The following is an 18914-nucleotide window of genomic DNA, read 5'->3' as shown; positions in this document are numbered from 1 at the left end:
GGAATTACCTTATTTCACTAATTGGAATCCTTGGTTTAGTAGCATCATTTTGTGCAGCAACCCTCTATCAAGGCAGTCAACATAGGGAATTGAATTTCTTGAAATTCGTATCACCTAGGAGTTATATACCCTATATGAAAGCGCTGCTTGCATGTTACTACGTAGAAATGAAATGCTCACAATTTGAAAGCTGAAATCTTATCTTTTATCGGAACGTTTTGTCAATGTCTTAGCGTAAGTTAAGATATTGTACATACTTAAATATATCTGTTGTATCCGCATATACATTGTGACCAATGGGAATTTGTTCTCACAGATTTCTTCTGGTTATTTTGTCATCTGTTGTGACTGAACAACTTAATTGTGTAATATATAATGCAGAATTTCTAAATGTTAAGAAAAGTGTTTAAAAATGAACACATGTTACGATGTCTATGATTTCTTCATTTCCTCTAATACAGGGCTATTTATTTATTTAATCAGAGAAAATTGAAATTTTTTCATTTGTCTAAAAACAGCTTACAATGTATTCCTCAAATATTTGCTTTTATGCAAATTAAAATCTCGTCTGATTTGTTATTTCTTAATGCGTATTCTTTGTTACATTGAAATCACAATTATAATGTTGGTCTCCAGTTTGAATTAATGGGATGATTCGTGTTTAATATTCATATTCAATTATTTCGGAAGTTTTTTAAATGAATTGCATTGCAATTCACCGACAATGAAATAAATCTTGCAAATGGGACTACAATGCATTTGTAATTACAATATTACACTTTTTTGGTTAAAATCGTATTTGAAATGCAACATTTCAACTTATAATGTAGTTTACTTATGTAATGCCTGGTGGATTTCCAAGAAAATAATATAAAAGTATTAAAAATGCCTGTATATATGCACTTGCAGGTATTGGAAAATTTCATTTTAAAATAAAATGCACAATCTGTACATTGCTGTATCTCTTCTAATTAGTTATCAAAGGTACCAGGATTATAATTTAGTACGCCAGACGCGCGTTTCGTCTACATAAGACTCATCAGTGACGCTCATATCAAAATATTTACTAAAATAACAATAAAGACATGATTATGTTGCTTCAAACTATCGTTTTAATTTTATTGATGGTGCAGCGAATGATAATTGGAAATAACGAAATCGTCGCAAAGCCAAAAGACCTCAGTGACAGTGAGACACAAAAAAAAACTTCTTGTGCAATGGAATCCCTGATATAATAGAAACCGCCATTCTGATCCGAAAAGACCTACGATGTATATAATAAATCAAGTCCAAATTTCACACATATACGTAGAAGTAATGTCAAAACAGTTCAGACACTCTATTTGAAGTCAACCTGCAATCTCTTAAGTTTATTTACCTATAACATGTTCAACTAAGGCCCCATCAGTTTTTTTTTTTTTTTTTTTTTTTTTTTTTTTTTTTTTTTTTAATTCATTTTTGAAAATAGATAGTTATGCTCTAAAATGTGCAAATTGTAGAGAAATTGAAATGTAGAGATGTTGTCTATTGTTTGTTTAAGACATATGATATTTCACCAGTTTGAGTGCATTTTAATGGTTTATTATTGGCCACACCATCCGAACAAAATATTTATTTTATACAAGATGGATATGGTTTAAATACACATTCTTACACAAATAATGTTGGTATATGATTGTGTTCAATGCCGTCTTACACATTCGTCTTCTTAATACGAATACCTTATACCCATAGCATCAATACTTTTTTAGTGTGTCAAAATTTGTAAATTTTAAATTTGTCAGATATTTTCACATATTTTGTTCATCAAAACTAATGTTTACTATAATTACTGAATAAGTACTGACTCATCGTGGGCCTACTAATTTTTTAGCGTTCATATTGAAGGTAAATAAGAAAAAGCGCTGAGTCTTTTGTAGTCGAAACGCGCTGCTGGTGCAAATACAAAATTTCAATCCAAGTATCTATGATGTGTTTATTTTGGATGCATGAAATCGATAACGTGTTTTCATTTTTTTTAACATCACTGATTCAATACCTCTGCTGATGGACTATCAGTCCCCGAGGGTATCATCAACTTAGTAGTCTGTAGTTCGGTACTGACATAATTTATAACACAGTATCTAAAATTGCCAGTTTATAAATTTTGAAATTATACAGACACTTAGGTTTCAAATCCCTCAGGCAAATTTGGTCTTAGATGGATTTTGCTTTTTTGTAGGTCCGTTTTGGTTTATAGCTCTTCTACGTTTACATCTTAGGCTTTCAAATATTTAGCTTTGAGCGTTCCTAAAAGGAGCGTTTCCTGAAGGTAAATCCAGAAAAGCTCTTCGAACGCACGAAATTGATAATGTGTTTCAGTTTTTGACAGCACTGAGTCGATACCTCTGCTATTAGTCCCCGAGGGAATCATAAGTTCAGTAGTCACAATTTAGAAGAATTACAATAATGTTGCTTGTGCTATGTTGTTTTCTGTACAGGTATTTTTGTAACATTAAGCAATATCGTTAAAAACAGCAAAATTCACCTTTAAGATATCCAAACTAATAAATCAGAGACAAACTGACAACGCTATGGCAAAAAAATAAAAAGTAAACGACCAGAAGATATACAACAGTCAACTTAAACAGCATCGTAAAGGACTAAAGACTAAACAGCCACACAAACCCCGACATAAACGGGGTGATATGCAGATCCTGCTCCTTTGTCATGTTGTTAAAGTAAGAATTAAGTTGGTGATACGTCTAAGTCACATTCGAAAACAAAGATTGACAGAATTTCAGTAACGACAATAGGAACATATCCACCTTCATCTTTATAAAGGAATATTCAATAATGACGAAGTGGTGGCTTCTGTGACACCTATCAAGGGATTCATGATAGAAATTGCAAGCTCTGGAAAATCGCAACCATTGGATGTTGTGTACTCCATATGGTAGCGCTGCTTGAATGTTGCTGTATGAAGGTGTAATACAACCAAATCATGGTACGTCACATCCCGTTGTATGCGAAAGTAGGTCTACAAAAATATTCCCTTGAATTTGACAGTTGTAGAAAATTAACCCTGCATTTCAACGCACTTAAATTTTTCTGAGTCATAAACATTTATGTTGGGTGTCTGAAAACATCATTCTTTTTATATTTGATGGCCTTATGAAATATTTTGGAAAGTTAAGGTTATATAGTAGGTAACCAGTAAATAACAGTGTAAAAATTGGGTTGTTTACTTCCGGTGATGGTTAGTTCCTTATATGGAATGAAACGTAGTGTGAAATTTTCACTGTAGCACTGGAAAGGATTAAATTTCATTCATGCAAAGTATTTCTTTGGTTGAAATAAAGGTTAATACTGTTCATTTTTTTTTAAATGCCAATTTAACAAAGACTAATAGAGGAAAATCAATGGTGGAAAACGGATAGTTCTCAAATGGCAAGCTAAAATCAAATCTTTGCTCGTAGAGTTATGTGCTCAACTAATCCCCATTATCGATTTCTTGATACTAGTCAAGACATTGAACAAACTTCACTGTTACTGTTTTTAGATTATCCACTGTATCAGAATAGTAATTTGTTAACATTACGTTCACATAGAGTCCTTGAGTTTATTTTGTCAATTTTTGATACTTGAATACTTTAAATTATGAAATGCAATTGAGAATTTCTCATTCTTTAGAAAAGTGTTAAAAAAGTCATGATAGATCTATGAATTCTTCAGATTCATACTTCTTCTTAAAAACTGATCTTTATTGTTTCGTCAGGAAATTTTTAATTTTAATTTGTCTTGAAAACAAATTATTCCTCAAATAATTGCTTTTCTTCAAATCAAAATGTTTATGCCTTAATGCCAATTATTTCTAAGAAAAATATAGCTTGTAAATTGAAATCTAAATTATAAGGCTATTTTCAATTTGAAATATTAACAGAATTCGTTTAATTTTCATATTGAATTATAGGAGTTTTGAAATTAATAGTTACGATTCAGATTAATTTAATTCACAAGGGATACTTTTACTCTAGATAATGGATCTGCAATGCATATCTAATTAGAATGTTTCTTTCTTTTTTGGAGAGAAAAAAATCTAGTTAGCAACATATAACAGCATAACATGTTGCTCAATTGGTTATGCCTGAAGCATTTCTATGAAAGTGTTATAAAGTATAAAAATGCATGTATATATGCACTTATAGTATACTGGAAATTTTCATTTCAAACTAAGACAAATTGCCTGTAACTATTCCAACTTAACAAACAAGACTCGGGTATGTTATTTCATGCTATGGTACAACAAATGGTAATGGTAAACAATAAAATTTCAAGACAGGACCTCAGTAGCATGTATGAAGATGAGAATGCTGCTGAGATTATATTTGTAATATCAGTTATAGAATGTACTTTGGTGTGTGCATCCACTACACAATGTTTGTCGCTTTTCTACAATGCAATTACAAAGTCATGTATCATACATCCCGATCAATTCTTGTATACCATTCTTACAAAGACAGCACCAGGATGGAAGATTTACGCAACTCAAGATCGTACGTGTTTTATTACGCAAACATATAACTGGCACTTCCTCAAAATGTTTTATTATTAAACGTCTGTAACACTTATACATGTACAACAGTTAAAAAAACAGCAAATTTATTTTTTACAATGTATTGTTACAAGACGAAAAACAAGGCGTGTAGACTACAAATAAAAGCTTCATTTTCCAACATTACACGTTTTTATTTGACAAACCCTTTTCATATTACTGCAAAATTTTCATTAAATGCAAATAATATTGTCGCCTTTCTGTCTCATCATTCGAAGATTGATAGACGAGTTCATAAAAATTTAATTTGACTATGAACAAATGATGGAGTTCAACTGGTATATTTTGTTGAAGAAAACACAATACACTTTTAGTTGGAGATTTTGATAAGCCTCTTTGTTTAAAAAAAGTTACAACAAAACAATGTACTCCAACGCAAATTTGAAAAGGGGAAGTCTATAAATATTGACATAACCCTACGCTACCAACAAAACAAGAGAACCTTTAAGTTTTTGTGTGTTGTTTCATATATATCTCGTCTCTTGACGTTTGACTAAGGAATAATGTCGAATTCATATAGGTACAGATATTTATGTTTAATTTATTTTGGTATGTTTATGTTTAGTCTCAACTTTTTATACTTAAACTACATGTTCAATCTTATTTATAAATTAGCCAGTGATTTGCTTTCTTTTGTCTATTTTATTTTTTCGGCAGTTTGTCCAATACTTACTCCAGGTCTTGATGGGTAAATGTTCAAATTCAACTCACATATATTACAAATATTTGACTTTTTAAAGCGTTACAAATTCTAATCAATTTGATGTTGTTGACATTGTAATGACACACTTAAATCTCAAATAGGATCAAACTGTCATTGCTTTAGGGTCATGAACATTTTTATCAATTGATTTAAATTTGACAGTGAGTTTTATTGAAGAATTGCTGAGTCCATCCCCTTAAGTTCGTGTTGCTTTATCCTTTGTTGATTGTCTAGTCTGTATATAGTATAGTCTGTTTCTCTTGAAATACTTCATCCATTTGGCTTTTTCAATACGACGCTCCTTGTGGTTCTGTTCAATACGTTTCGTTTCAAATTAAATTTGAGGTCCTTAAAATCTGTTATCATTTACATGTTAATCAGCAAATTAACATTTTCCCACATCAAAGGTATAAAACTAATGATATGAATTGAAACTTTGTTTCAATATTTATATTTGAAAATACATTTGAAAATGCATTTGGTTTTGATGGTTGTTGAATGCCGTACGTTGACCTATAGTTCTTAACTTCTATTTCATTTGGTCTCTGGTGGCGAGTTGTCTCAATGGCAATTATATCACATCTTCTTATTTCTATATCAACTCTAAACTGGGATAATATATAAAAATTATATGCATTTTATAATTTCCTTTTTTAACCAGGAACTGGTCGTTGTTTACTTGATTTGTACTTCTACATTGAACTTGATCTTTGTTTCATATTCGGACCATCGACCAGAGCCGGTGATATTTCTTGTCCAGCGCATGGGCAACTCATGCAGGATTGATTCTCAAGCAAAGCAAAACTATATTAACCTAGTAACAGGTATCTAACATACATAAATAGCAATAAAAATACCAACACTTAACATATGGCACAATCCAAGTACCTTATTCCTATGATTTTACCACGTCACTTTGGCACTTTTGTTTAAATTACTTCTCTTAGTCTTTTTCTCGTCTTGGATCTAAACCTAACAGCGGATATTTACAAATATTTTGACAGAAAAAATGCTTAAAATTTTACTATTTACGAAATAGGAAGAACGAAATTATCATGTTTTGAAAAAAATTTGGGCGAAAACTTGAAAAAAGTTGGTAAGATAAAGTTAGTTAATCTGAAAATTGAACATGCAAGGTGTTTCCCTATAGGCGGACAAAATCATGAACAATCCCCTATTGCATCCTTATTTCTATTTTGAATCTTGCTTTTTCTGCAATCTTCCGATATTTCATATAGCTATTATACGCTTACGATATTGACATTGAAAAGGCCGAAAGTTTTCAAAGTAGACAATGTTTAATTGTACACGAATAGAAGTCAGAAAACATTATAATTCATCTATATGCGGACAAATTGCTGTTCGACTTAGGAATTTGAATATTTGCATATTTATTTTAAGGCATTTATTATCCTATTGTAGAGGTTGTCATCATGAAAAAGCAATATGACCTCTATGAAAATTAGGACCCCAAAGTTTGCAATATGGGGTATCTACATTTGTAACATTATGTTACAGGTAATTTTAAATTCGACTCAGGTCAAGGTTTGCTTTTAACAACAACAAAAAACAAAGGACATTTACGGACCACAACGAAATGTGGTTTAATTTTCAATGTTTTTACTTTCAATCCGTGTTTAAATAACTTCATTAGGCAATATTATGTTATCATGCAGCCTGCAATAATTAGCAAATCCTCTACAGTTTAGTCAACTACAAAAGACCGCAACTTGAAAAATGAAAAAAAGATATATTTGACAATTACAAATTTTTTTTCAATTGTTATCTGGTCCTTTACATGCATTATATATTTACATCTGTACGTAAATGAAACCAAAACCAATCAGTTCATGATCCATTACTTGTAAAGGAAAATGCCACTTTGGTATGACAAACTATATGCCTGCCGATACAAAGCTAACAGAGCGACAAAGATGTATTGTAAGTGAATTATTTAAATGATAATTTCACTTCGTAAGTATATTTGACATTTTTTTGTGATTTTACTTTTTATGTGAACGGGATTTCGGAATAGGTAATGATGCAATTCATAAAATTTTACATACATTAAAACCTTCATAACATGCAATTTCTATCAGATTTGTTTAAACATGGTAAGATATGTAGCAAAAATTTGCAAAAAATACTAAAAAAAAGTCATCAACTTGAAATTTTAAAATGGACAAAAATGACTTTGTCATGACGACTTAGCTAAAACAAAAAGCATCATATGAACAAATGATGAATTAACACAACAATTTATATTGCTCATGATTTTAGGTCGTTTTACTTTCTCTTTTGATATTCATTCTCTCAACTGTTGTCAGGAGTTTACAAATTATGGCAACCTAATCTGTTTTCATCCGCATATATATATAGATAAAAGTTATATCGACCTGCTTGATTACAAATTCCAGCACTGTTTGGTCAGAATGTGTCGTTCATTCTTTTGAATGCGTCTAAGAAAGAGTGAAGCCGTGTGCATGCTTACATGTTAGCATGTAGTTACTGACGTGTTTAAGTATTTATCACCTCTTGTTTTATAATTTCAAGTTTGGGCGTACCTGATGGCGTATTTTCAAGAAAATATCGATTTGTGTCATTTCCAGCAATCCTAACTTATGAATTAAATGTGTTATTAATTCGATCTCTAAATAAACATGACATTATTGGCCAATAGACTATGATCGATTAAATAGTCTGTTGATTTTTTACTGTGCTGTTGTTTTTAAACTCTGATCGTATTTTCCAGCTGACACAAAAAAGGACATCGATGCTGCAACCTGCATTCAAGGTGAATACAATGGAGAAGAATGGATATATAATGATGAAACTCTACTCACATATTTCAACTGGGCCGCAGACGCACAAACTACACACTTAGCAAACCGACTGCTCATGATTCACGATAAACATTTAAATAACGCATGGAAATCTTCCGATGATGATACAAATTGCAGTTACATTTGCGGAGTCTTGTCTAATTGTTCGAGGGGATTTTTACAATATCCATTATATCAAACTGTGGTTATGTTTTGTTTGTAATGATAAAACTGTTTAGCTTAACATCACTGAGACGAGACGACAATCAAACAACATATTAACCAGGAAAAAACATGCACGGTTTTCAATATATTAAGAGTTATTTAATATATATGCATTCTATTATATGCACTTTTTTTTGGTTTTAACTGTCAACAACTGCTTTTTATATTTGCTACCAAAATTGAGAAAATGTTACAGTTCAACGAAAAACGTTTTCATAATACAAGCACATATGATCAAAAGAACTCGGATGTTGTATATTATAACCAGATATTTAGTACAATACATGCACCATAAACTCATTCGAATTCTTGTCTGTCTTGTAAATTCGAACGTACTAATTATTGAAGAGCTACCAAAAAGGATAACTTCAAAAGCAGGTAGTGAAGACAAAAAAGAAATATCCAAACAAAAGTTTGTACCACCTGTATATCGATAGTATACTAATAGCAGTTTTACTACAAAATTGTACATCTTTTTGTATGTCGAACATCGTTTCTAAAGTATAAATATGTCAGTACTGTGCTACAAACCACGAATACATACTAGAAATAATTCATTCATTGTTGCTTGCTAAACTAATTGTGTCAAATATTTCGTGTTTAGTTTAGTTAGGACAACATGTCCGATATATTGGTTGATTAATTGGGTCAATTAATGTATGTCCAAAAATAGCAAACGAATGACCAGCTATGATACACTGAGGGACGAATAAGTCCACCTGCGGTAAAATTAATCCAGTGGTACAATAAGTACAAAGCGACCTTATATCGTAGTATCTCTAATACACCATATCAAAATTTCAAACGTTTATTTCGCAGAAGTGTTAAAATTGTATTGTGTGATTTATTATAGGCATAGACTAAAACTGAGAAAAAGAACAAAAACTTTGAAGCTTAAAACATGCAAAAACATTAAAGTTATATTTCATATTTTCTTTTGTTTTGTAATCACGGAACAGTAAATGTTTAATATACTTTGACGCACCATTTGTCAAAACATAAAGTGTATTCTTCATCTTTTGTACGTTTTGTAACTTTATATTTCCTTTAGATTAGTGTTTCAGTTTTTGTACACAACCCATAATATTTGATGAATCTTGATTTTTTTTTTTAAATACGAAATAAAAGGTTTCAACTTTGTAAGCCTAATTTAACCTTAGAAGGATTTGGCTACTATTATCTTATGTCTTTTTTGTCATGAAGCACTTTAACAGTTTAGGTTATTGTGCATTATTGGCTTATACATATTCGGCTTTGATCGATCCCGATGAATGTAAATCCAGACAACACATTTATTTGTAAAATGTTGTTTTCATTCTAATTCTTTTATTTTTACAAATTCTCGTTTATTAAAAAAATGTCAATAACGACAAAATTAAAAAGGACATTATATCACCAGTCATTCGTATTATAGAAACATCGGTCGATTAATTGAAAATTTGGTTCATAATGAATCCGGGATGACATGTTTTAAAAACAACATTAATTTTAACAAGTGCTTCGGTAGCATACTATTGCTAAAGTAATTACGAATTATTAAAAATCTAATGTTTAAACTCCCTCAGCATGCTCAGGCAGAGTTGGCCATATATCAATTTTGCATACAGACTTTTTATATTATATAACGCCTCACGTATTCAAACATTTATGCATCATTGACTTTCAAATGTACCGGTTGGAGAGTTTCTGACGAACGTTCATCTAGAAAAGTGACGTCTACAGGAATAGGTACGTTTAATTCCTTAATACTATCAATTTTCATTGACTGACATTACTACGTAATATCATTCATTTTTTTCACTGATAGTACATTTCTATCTATCACCTGTTAGTACTAAATATATTGAAGAAAATTGCAACATTTTGCTGGCAATATTTGAAATTGTATTTTATACGCATAAACTACAAAACACAATGTTTCCGTATAGACATTTGAATCCTTCAAATGTCATTTTCTAATTTTGAGGTATATATCTAATAATAAATAATATGATATTTATTTGAAATACTGCAGTTGAAATTTTGAGATTTTTTTTTTCAGGCAGGTAGTTATAGATAGATCATTTAAAACATTTCTGAACATCCACATATTTTTGTTTTGCACATCTTTTCAAATGGATATGCATTTTAATAACAATGTACAATTTAAGACTTTTTTTATGAAGTCAATACGCTAATGTTACACAATTTTTTAACCATACGGTATGGGGTTTTCTCATTGTTAAAGACCGTACTGTTGCCTCTAACTGCTTTCATCCATGTGAGCTTTGGTGGATAGTGGTATAATTGGCAATCATACCATACCTCCTAATTTTCATAACAATACTTGATAGTTGATAGATTGGTATGAAAACGCAGTTCAAACATAATATTATTTCATTGGTCGAAAGAAACATGTATTAACCGATATTTCTCAAATTCTCATAATGATCATTCGATATTGAAATATACTTTGGTATAATTCTATTCTTTTATACTGTTATGTTGAATTTGGGTTACATACATACCAGCTCTGTTGTACAACATTTTCAATTCATTTCAAATAGAACACAAATAAACTCATCAAAGATACCAGGATAGAAATTTTCTACTTACGCCAGACGCGCGTTTCGTCTACACAAGACTCATCAGTGACGCTCGAAGCAAAAAAATGTTAAAAGGGCCAAACAAAGTACGAAGTTGAAAAAGGGACAAGAAATGTGAATAAATACAATGAAATTTGATTTTTTGCTAACTTAGGTTCAGGTTATACTGTCGTGTTATCATCCAAATTCTCTGTGTATATTTTTCTTCACCTAATTATGCATAAAAATAATATATTTGCAAGTCTTTCATTAACTCAGAATATTTCGGATACTCAAAATGAAACCGATTGTCATCATTTTGTTTGACTACATCCAGTTAAGGTCACATGAATACTTGATTTCATAGTCTGGATTTCATTATCCATTTCAATCAAATACTATTGATTTTGAACATTAGATTTAAAGTCCTTTTTTGTAATATTAATCTAATCCATGGATTCATTTATCCGTATATATTACAGTACGATTCATTTTTTTGAACAAATAACATGTGACATTAATCGACAAACAGCATAATGATAATATTCATTTATTTAGCTATTAATAAAAAATACATGGCTTCAATTTGGGAGGCTGGTTGGTAACTTAGATCATATTCTAAATGCCGTGGAAACATGGAAAAATCGATACTTATTCGAAAATATAAACTGCTCTGGCTTATTAGTTCAAAATCTTTCTTATATATTGAAATTATAATATCATAAAATTTATATTTTGTTATATTAAGAAGGATCTATGTAGCACATTTGTAATACGGGGCAAAAATGAAAATAAAGATCACAAAAACAACATTCAACACAAACTTTTGAAATACAATAACACAAAACAAACGTGAAATAATTGTGATAGCGAAAAATCGATCTTGCATACATTTTGTATATCACATTTTGTCTGTCTTTAACGTTCACATAAGAAATGTCTCAAAAGGCATTTTCCCAACGAAACAGTGTGTTTAATTTTACAACATTCTAGTGGATCGTCGTGTCAGAAACCATAAGGACATTTTCTATGCAATTCAACCTTTTGGAAATGATTCTATTCAGAAGTGAATTATTTGTACCCTTACATTTTCATTAAAGGTTGAAATAAATATATATAGATCCAAGCAATAATTTCTTTTTACATGAATTAACAATTTGTATTATCATTTACGAAAACTACTTAATTGTGTAATAATGTCAATATACATGGTAATGAAAAAACGGCTCATTAGTCAGTTTGTATCAGTATTACATAAAATTTGTTGTATGAATGAAATTAAGGTGGTACCTAACACTACAGGGAGATAACTCTGTAAAGTCAGCTTAACGTTTTAATTACGTTGTGTTGTAAAGGGAATATTAAGCTTCTCAATGATCAAAATTGGTGCTTGTCAAACTGCTATATAACCAGTGTAATTTTTCTGACAAAACAGTTAGTTCAAAATTTTTGAAATTTTTATATTTATGTTAAAGGGTCAAAGTAAATACTTTGACAAAATTTTATGAAAATTAAACGAGCCAAATTAATTTTAGTGAAAGTGTTGGGTACCACTTTAAAACAAGAGCTTCTATCAAATATAAAGTTGAATTGCATGATAACATCTCCCCACTAAAATCGTGTTCCTCCATACTGCATATTATTATCCAAGATTTCTAAAATTGAAAATAGTTACTACATTATATATGATTGTATAAGAGAAGGTTATATCAAATAATACACCAATTAATCTTTCATCAAATTGTAAAACTACAAACAACTACAAACAAACAATGAAATGATGTCGTCTGTTAGGTGATTTTAAAATGTGTTTCTTGGGATACACCATATTATAGAGTCAACATTGCCTTTTTTAACAATATTTTCACAAAGTTTCATTTGGTTATTATATTTAATAATTATATTGTTTAATTAAAACAATAAGTATGTAGTTTATTCAGATTTCCACTTTATATAACAATTTTGTTTTTCTTATATCGTTATTATAAGAAATAACCATACTAACCCTGTTGAAAAATCTTGGTCTGTCCAATATTCCCACTTAATACCTGACGGCTTTATTTGGGGAGGTGTTGGTGGTGGTATGTATTCTAAAAGTATCAATGATAAAATTGACAAAATATTGAACCTAAATTAAACGTCATTCAGTAATAAAAAGAATACAAATGAAAGTACACTATTTGGTTATCATCTAGGAGAGTATATATATATAACTATCATCGAAGAATTAAAAAATATCCAATAACTTAATAGTTATAAGAATACAATTTTCCTACTTAAGCATTGGTTCGTAGGTGCTTGATAAATGCCTATATTCGCATCAATTCCTCTGTATTTTAACAAAATAGAATTCATACACCTTTAAATATCTAGAAAGCGAGATATGACGTTTGTGACAATGAGGCAACAGCTAAAAGATAACAATAACTTAAACGACATTGTTGATTAATTCAGTTTAACAATTTTACATTCCTTTACTTCTGTCAAGATTGTGTTAATTAGTCCGAAAATTGGAAAATAGGTAATTAAACATCGTAATGTAAAAGGATGTTTTTGTCATTTAAACGGACTTTTGCATTGTTTGATGATTTACCAAGACTATGACAGAGTTGTATAAAAAAAAAGTAAAATCACAAAAATATTGAACTCCGAGAAAAATCAAAACGGAAAGTTCCTAATCAAAAGCTCAAACACATCAAAGGAAAAGATAACAACAGTCATATTCCTAACTTGGTAAAGGCATTTTCTTGTGTAAAAAATGAAGGATTGAACCTGGTTTTGTAGCTAGCTCTCACTTGTTTGACAGTCGCATTACATTATATTGACATTGATGCTTCAACACAACACACAAACATAATAGATACACACTATGATATCAATTATAGGGGTACAGCAGTCAACATTATGCTATAAACTTAATTATAAAAACCACACACACAAACAAATAAATATGTAACAAAGAAGCACAAAATGGCATATAGACTGAGCTTATTAGTAAACATTAAAGACAAGAACACAAATTTATCATTGCACAATAACACAATGAAGGGATGTATAAGTACAGAGCAACGTCATATATTTATCAAAGAAAATTTAAAAAAAAAAAAGGCTTATAGACAAAGTACATAGCCAAAATGAAAGACAAGCATACATTTTTTTAAGCAACCGCACAATAACGGGATGTGTAAGTACAGAGCCATGATATATGCATCGAGTAACATCAGAAGGCATATAAACAAAGCACAGTAGAAAAATGAAAGACAAGAATACGAGAATATCATAAACAATAGCATAATGAAAGGATGTACAAGTACCAAAGGTATTTTTAATAATCACTATAAAAACAAATATTTAACAAAGAAGTATAAAATTGCATTTATCAAATTTAACAACCGCATTTATTGCTTTCTTATTTTTGAATTTTATTTATTTATATTAAATAGAAAGCGAGATATGACGTGTGACAATGAGGCAACAACTAAACGATAACAGTAACCAAAATGACATTGTTGAATAACTCATTTTAACGATCAATCATGGTTTGACATCTGTCAATATTGTGTTGAAATAGTCAGAAAAATTTTAAAAAAGATAATTAAGCTAAACATAGTTATGGTAAAGGGTTTGTTATGTAATTTGAGTCATATAATAATTTTACCTCTTTGAGTAAAACTGCATTAGTTCATCTAAAGTGCAATAAAATGATCTGACATTTATATGATTATTAAAAACACTTGATTATTTATTTTTTTATTTAGTAGAAAAATTTTATACCTGTTATATCAGTCTATTAAAAGTATATTATTGTTTATTACAACTTATTTTAAAGAAGAGGAATATAACTAAGTACGCATGTTTGTCTGTTCATTACAAAACACAACATATGACAACTGAGCTACATAGACTCTACCTTAAACCGATGTAATCTCAGTTGCTCGGAAAGATACTGAAATCCTGTTCCCCATACGGCATAAGTAAGTACAGACTTAATAATAAAAATAATGTGGTAGGTCAAAATCGATGTAAAGATATCGGGAGTATGGTTACAAAAATTGGAAAATATCGGTCGTCATCAGTGAAACATATACTCCTTAACGGTCAACTTACTGGTGATGGCGTCCTTATTATCTATAAAGGGATGATTTCTTACAAATTTGTGAATAACGTCAACACATGAGACAAAATATTGCATGCAACTGCAACATTCTATAACTGTAAAGTAAATGTAGGAAAAAGGGAAAAGGGTAAAAAATAAATGATTCGAAAACCGAATTACTTGTTCGACTAATTACAAAATCAGGGTTTTTCCACACGTCACTATGTAATATTGAGAGGGATATCATAAATTTCATTCTTATACCAAAGACGTTGATAAATTTTGATTCTGAAAAAGAATTGCAGAAAAGTATTTACTTACGTGGTTTCGGAGGTGGAGGTGGCGGAGGTAACCGACGACCAGGATCTCTCTCAACCATTGGGTTCCATTTCCATTTCCTTTTACTGAGAATAAGAATATATATATATTCATTTTAATACCTTTTGCTTGTCGGTTTTTAAACAGTAATGATAGACAAAAAAGCTGACATGTCTTTTTTTCCTTCTAACCTTTTAAGGTGCCTCGTGGGTACAAAAATTTCAGTACAAATTAAACTTTATTGTTTCATTACAAATTTTATTTATTACACTATAAGTTATTACTTTATGATATGGTACAAAAATCAAACCAAAAAACCGATTCGGTTTGGCCCCAGATGACTTTTAAAATGTTTATATCATTGAAAAAGCTCCAAATTATCTCCCTTTGGTGCAAAAATGCCATTTTTTGGCATTAAATTTGAAATATCTTTTTTAACTCATCGGTGACCCATATTTTTTATTATTGTTTTCAAATAAGCTGTACATAAACTAAATAATTGTAAAATTTAAGCGACTTCTGTAATTAGGTTATTTTCCTATTTTGATATTACCTCTATTTCTCCTATTAGCTCAACAGAAAAAAGGACATTAACAAAAATATATGCTTCTTCCGGAGGCAGATTGTGATTTAAATGAACGGTGACCCCATTTTTTTCTTTTATTTTTCTTTTAAGTATATGATAAAGTTCATTTATAAAAAAATATAGCTAAATCCTATATTAGAAAAAAAAATTGATTTATACCCAGGAGCCCCCTTAACTTAATTTTTTTAACAATGTCTGATCAAAAAACGAAATAGCCAAAATTAAAATGAATGTTTAACAACCTTTATTTTCATTATTTTGTATTTCTATGTGTCTATTAAAAGACCATATTGCTTTCTGTTTATTTCAGTTGTTTGGTTGCTGTTATATTGGCCCCTTCCAACAGATGTTTTTTATTCATATTGTTGATGGTGTATTTGTAAATGCCATTTAAGTGCTTTCTCCAAAAACACGATATGCCTTAACGTGCTAAAATTGACTGAATCAATTCAAAGTAGTAGGTTATTATCAAAACTGACGCTCAAAATTTTCATTATAATTTTCATGATTCATTACAATTTTCTTTCTATACTTACGGTCTTCGTTTGCAGGCTCCTAATAACTTTGTCCAGTTAACGCCTGTCAATATCCAGAATAACAGAAGACAAAGTAGTGCAAGAAGGATTAACATTAAAAAGGTGAACCATGCAACATTTTTAGAATCTTCCCAAAACGTAATGAATCTATCTGTGGTTGTGCTTGGCGTAGTAGTAGTATATTCTGATACTATCACAGCGATACCAGCAGTGTCGGTCAATCCTTCGCTATCTGTTACCGTTGCAGTAAAAGACAAGGCAGTTCCCGCATAGAAATCCGGATTTAATGACTGGATAAGATAAATGTCTCCGCTGTCACTGACTTCGAAATAATTTTTACCCAAACCAGTCTGATCTAACGAAAACGTCGTTGTTCCTGGAGGAAAACGTAAAAATAATTCAAACATGATACTAAACTAAAAGAAAACTTCTTACCCTAACATTAAGCTTAGGAAATGGCTAATTCAACCAATATACACATGAAATTTATGTAGAGAAGAAAATGCGTGTACTGCAAAACAGTAATATATGTAACTGATATTTAATTTAACATCCGTGCGTATATTTCCAATCAAGATTGCCAGAAAAGAGGGTTACTGCTTAAAAGGAAGCCATTAAACCAAGAGTGTCAATACTGAAGTTGAAATAATGCGTTCATAAACTTTATGGAGAACATCAAGAGTTGGTTAACCGTTAAGGATTATCCGTTGCACAGATGATAGCGGATACTTCCAAATGTCGTTAGTACAATCCCGCAATCCCGATCACTTTTACCCCGAATGTGACCTAACTTATTAATTTATAACCGGGTTTGTACTAACATGTAGAGCAGGATATGTTTACCCTTACGGAGCATTTAAAGATCAACCCATTTTTTGTAGGGTTTATGTTGCCGTGTATAGTTTTCTATGTTGTGTACTATCTTTTATTCTTCGCCTTTTTTCTTATTTCTTTACGACTTTGGAGCTTGAATGTGAAAACATTGTTTATATAAAGAACATATAATTGTTTCAAAAGAAACATAATCATAGGTATCGGCTTAAACTTCAATACAACCTATTTGATATAGTGTTTTCGAAGAAGAAATCATGTCACAAAACCTAAAAAAAGATATTTTGAGTAAAGCTAGCAATATAGGTAATACGTTTTTCTCAAAAGCTTTGTTTACACAAAACACAAAATAATAGTTTTACCGTAAACACCAGCATCACCATCAGTTGCAGCAAGTACATCTCCAGTGAGAATTTTTCCAATGTTATCATTGGCATTAGCATAGAAAGCGTAGTTATCTTTACTAAAGATGGGTGTGTTGTCATTGATATTGCTCAACGTGACTTGTAATGTTGCTGTATCTTGCAATACGCCGTCACTGACGTTGACGTTACATTGGATCGTGGTTGACGTGGTAATACTGGCAGCGTCGGTATCATAATCAGCAGCCAATGAAATCTGACCAGTAGAAGCACCGATTGAAAATTCAGTACAATCGATTGAATACAATAGAGCATCTGCATCCGGGTCGTTTACTTCAAAACTAGGTATTCCAATGACTGAACCAGCCTAAAATATTGTCAGTAGTATTAGATTAAGGAAGGGTAGTTAAAAAAAATATAGATTAGACTTATGGTTATTTAGGAAATTAAACTTGTCAGTTGTATCTTATCAGATCAATAAAGTTTAGTTACAGAAGAAGTATAGTTTGAAATGATTGTTAGGTAGGAAAAAAGTAAAATCACAAAAATACTGAACTTAGAGGAAGATCAATTGGGAAAGTCCATAATCACATGGCAAAATCAAATAACAAAACGCATCAAAAACGAATTGACAAAAACTGTCATATTCCTGACTTGGTACAGGCATTTTCAAAAAGCAACTTGTCAGATGATGAACAGTATACTCAAGGACGGCGGTGCGTTCTCCTTGATATATTGCATCATATTTAATATCAATTTGAATGGTTTTTGTTTTGTTTTAACATTCATATAAATAAAGATGAGTAATGTTTTGAATACTGAATATTAAACTAAAATAGCCAACAAATATGATGTCAAACCAAACCTTTTTGCAAAAGGAATTATAGTTCTTGTATAGTGAATTCTTATGCCATCATTTGTTCCTTATACTTATTGTCTAAAAACTGTTTACAATTGCTACTTACTAATCCCTCATTTCCGCTGATGGAATATGAATTTTGTATAAACACTGGGGCCTCATTAACGTTTGTTACAGTAATCTGAATAAGTTCAGAATCACTTTCTTGTCCATCTGACACAGTGACTGTTATATCTGCTGTTTTGTCCGTGAATGACTCGTAGTCGATGGTGTTTGTTGTTGACGTTGTTATAAGGCCGGCTATACAAACAGAATAAGCAAAACGTGTAAAAGATTGACATATGGTCGGTCATAATTAATTAAATGGGTCTTAAATATAATGATAAATTAACGATGATGATGATGATGATGATGATAA

General features: G+C 30.6%; 1 protein-coding gene across 4 annotated transcripts in view; it reads right to left on the bottom strand.

Annotated features, from left to right (window-relative positions):
- Window positions 1-11442: 11442 nt before the first annotated feature.
- Window positions 11443-18914, bottom strand: part of LOC139498713 (cadherin EGF LAG seven-pass G-type receptor 2-like) — a 31380-nt gene continuing 23908 nt past the window's right edge. Inside the window, exons 13-20 of one of the 4 annotated variants that reach the window (XR_011657995.1) lie at window positions 18603-18796; window positions 17638-18004; window positions 16445-16820; window positions 15326-15408; window positions 14567-14594; window positions 12914-12998; window positions 12471-12563; window positions 11443-12198 (exon numbers count right to left, since the gene is read on the bottom strand). Coding sequence is in view for 2 of the 4 variants with exons in the window: in XM_071287240.1 (XP_071143341.1) it covers window positions 12551-12563; window positions 12914-12998; window positions 15326-15408; window positions 16445-16820; window positions 17638-18004; window positions 18603-18796 (1118 nt within the window). In the remaining 2 variants the exon portion in view is untranslated. Of the gene's footprint in view, window positions 12564-12913; window positions 12999-14566; window positions 14595-15325; window positions 15409-16444; window positions 16821-17637; window positions 18005-18602; window positions 18797-18914 lie in introns of all 4 variants that reach the window. The other 3 variants (XR_011657994.1, XM_071287241.1, XM_071287240.1) reach the window with 3 other exon arrangements.

The sequence above is a fragment of the Mytilus edulis genome, chromosome 12, assembly GCF_963676685.1.
Source record: "Mytilus edulis chromosome 12, xbMytEdul2.2, whole genome shotgun sequence".
Lineage (NCBI taxonomy): Eukaryota > Metazoa > Mollusca > Bivalvia > Mytilida > Mytilidae > Mytilus > Mytilus edulis.
This window is presented reverse-complemented; position numbering and strand designations above follow the sequence as displayed.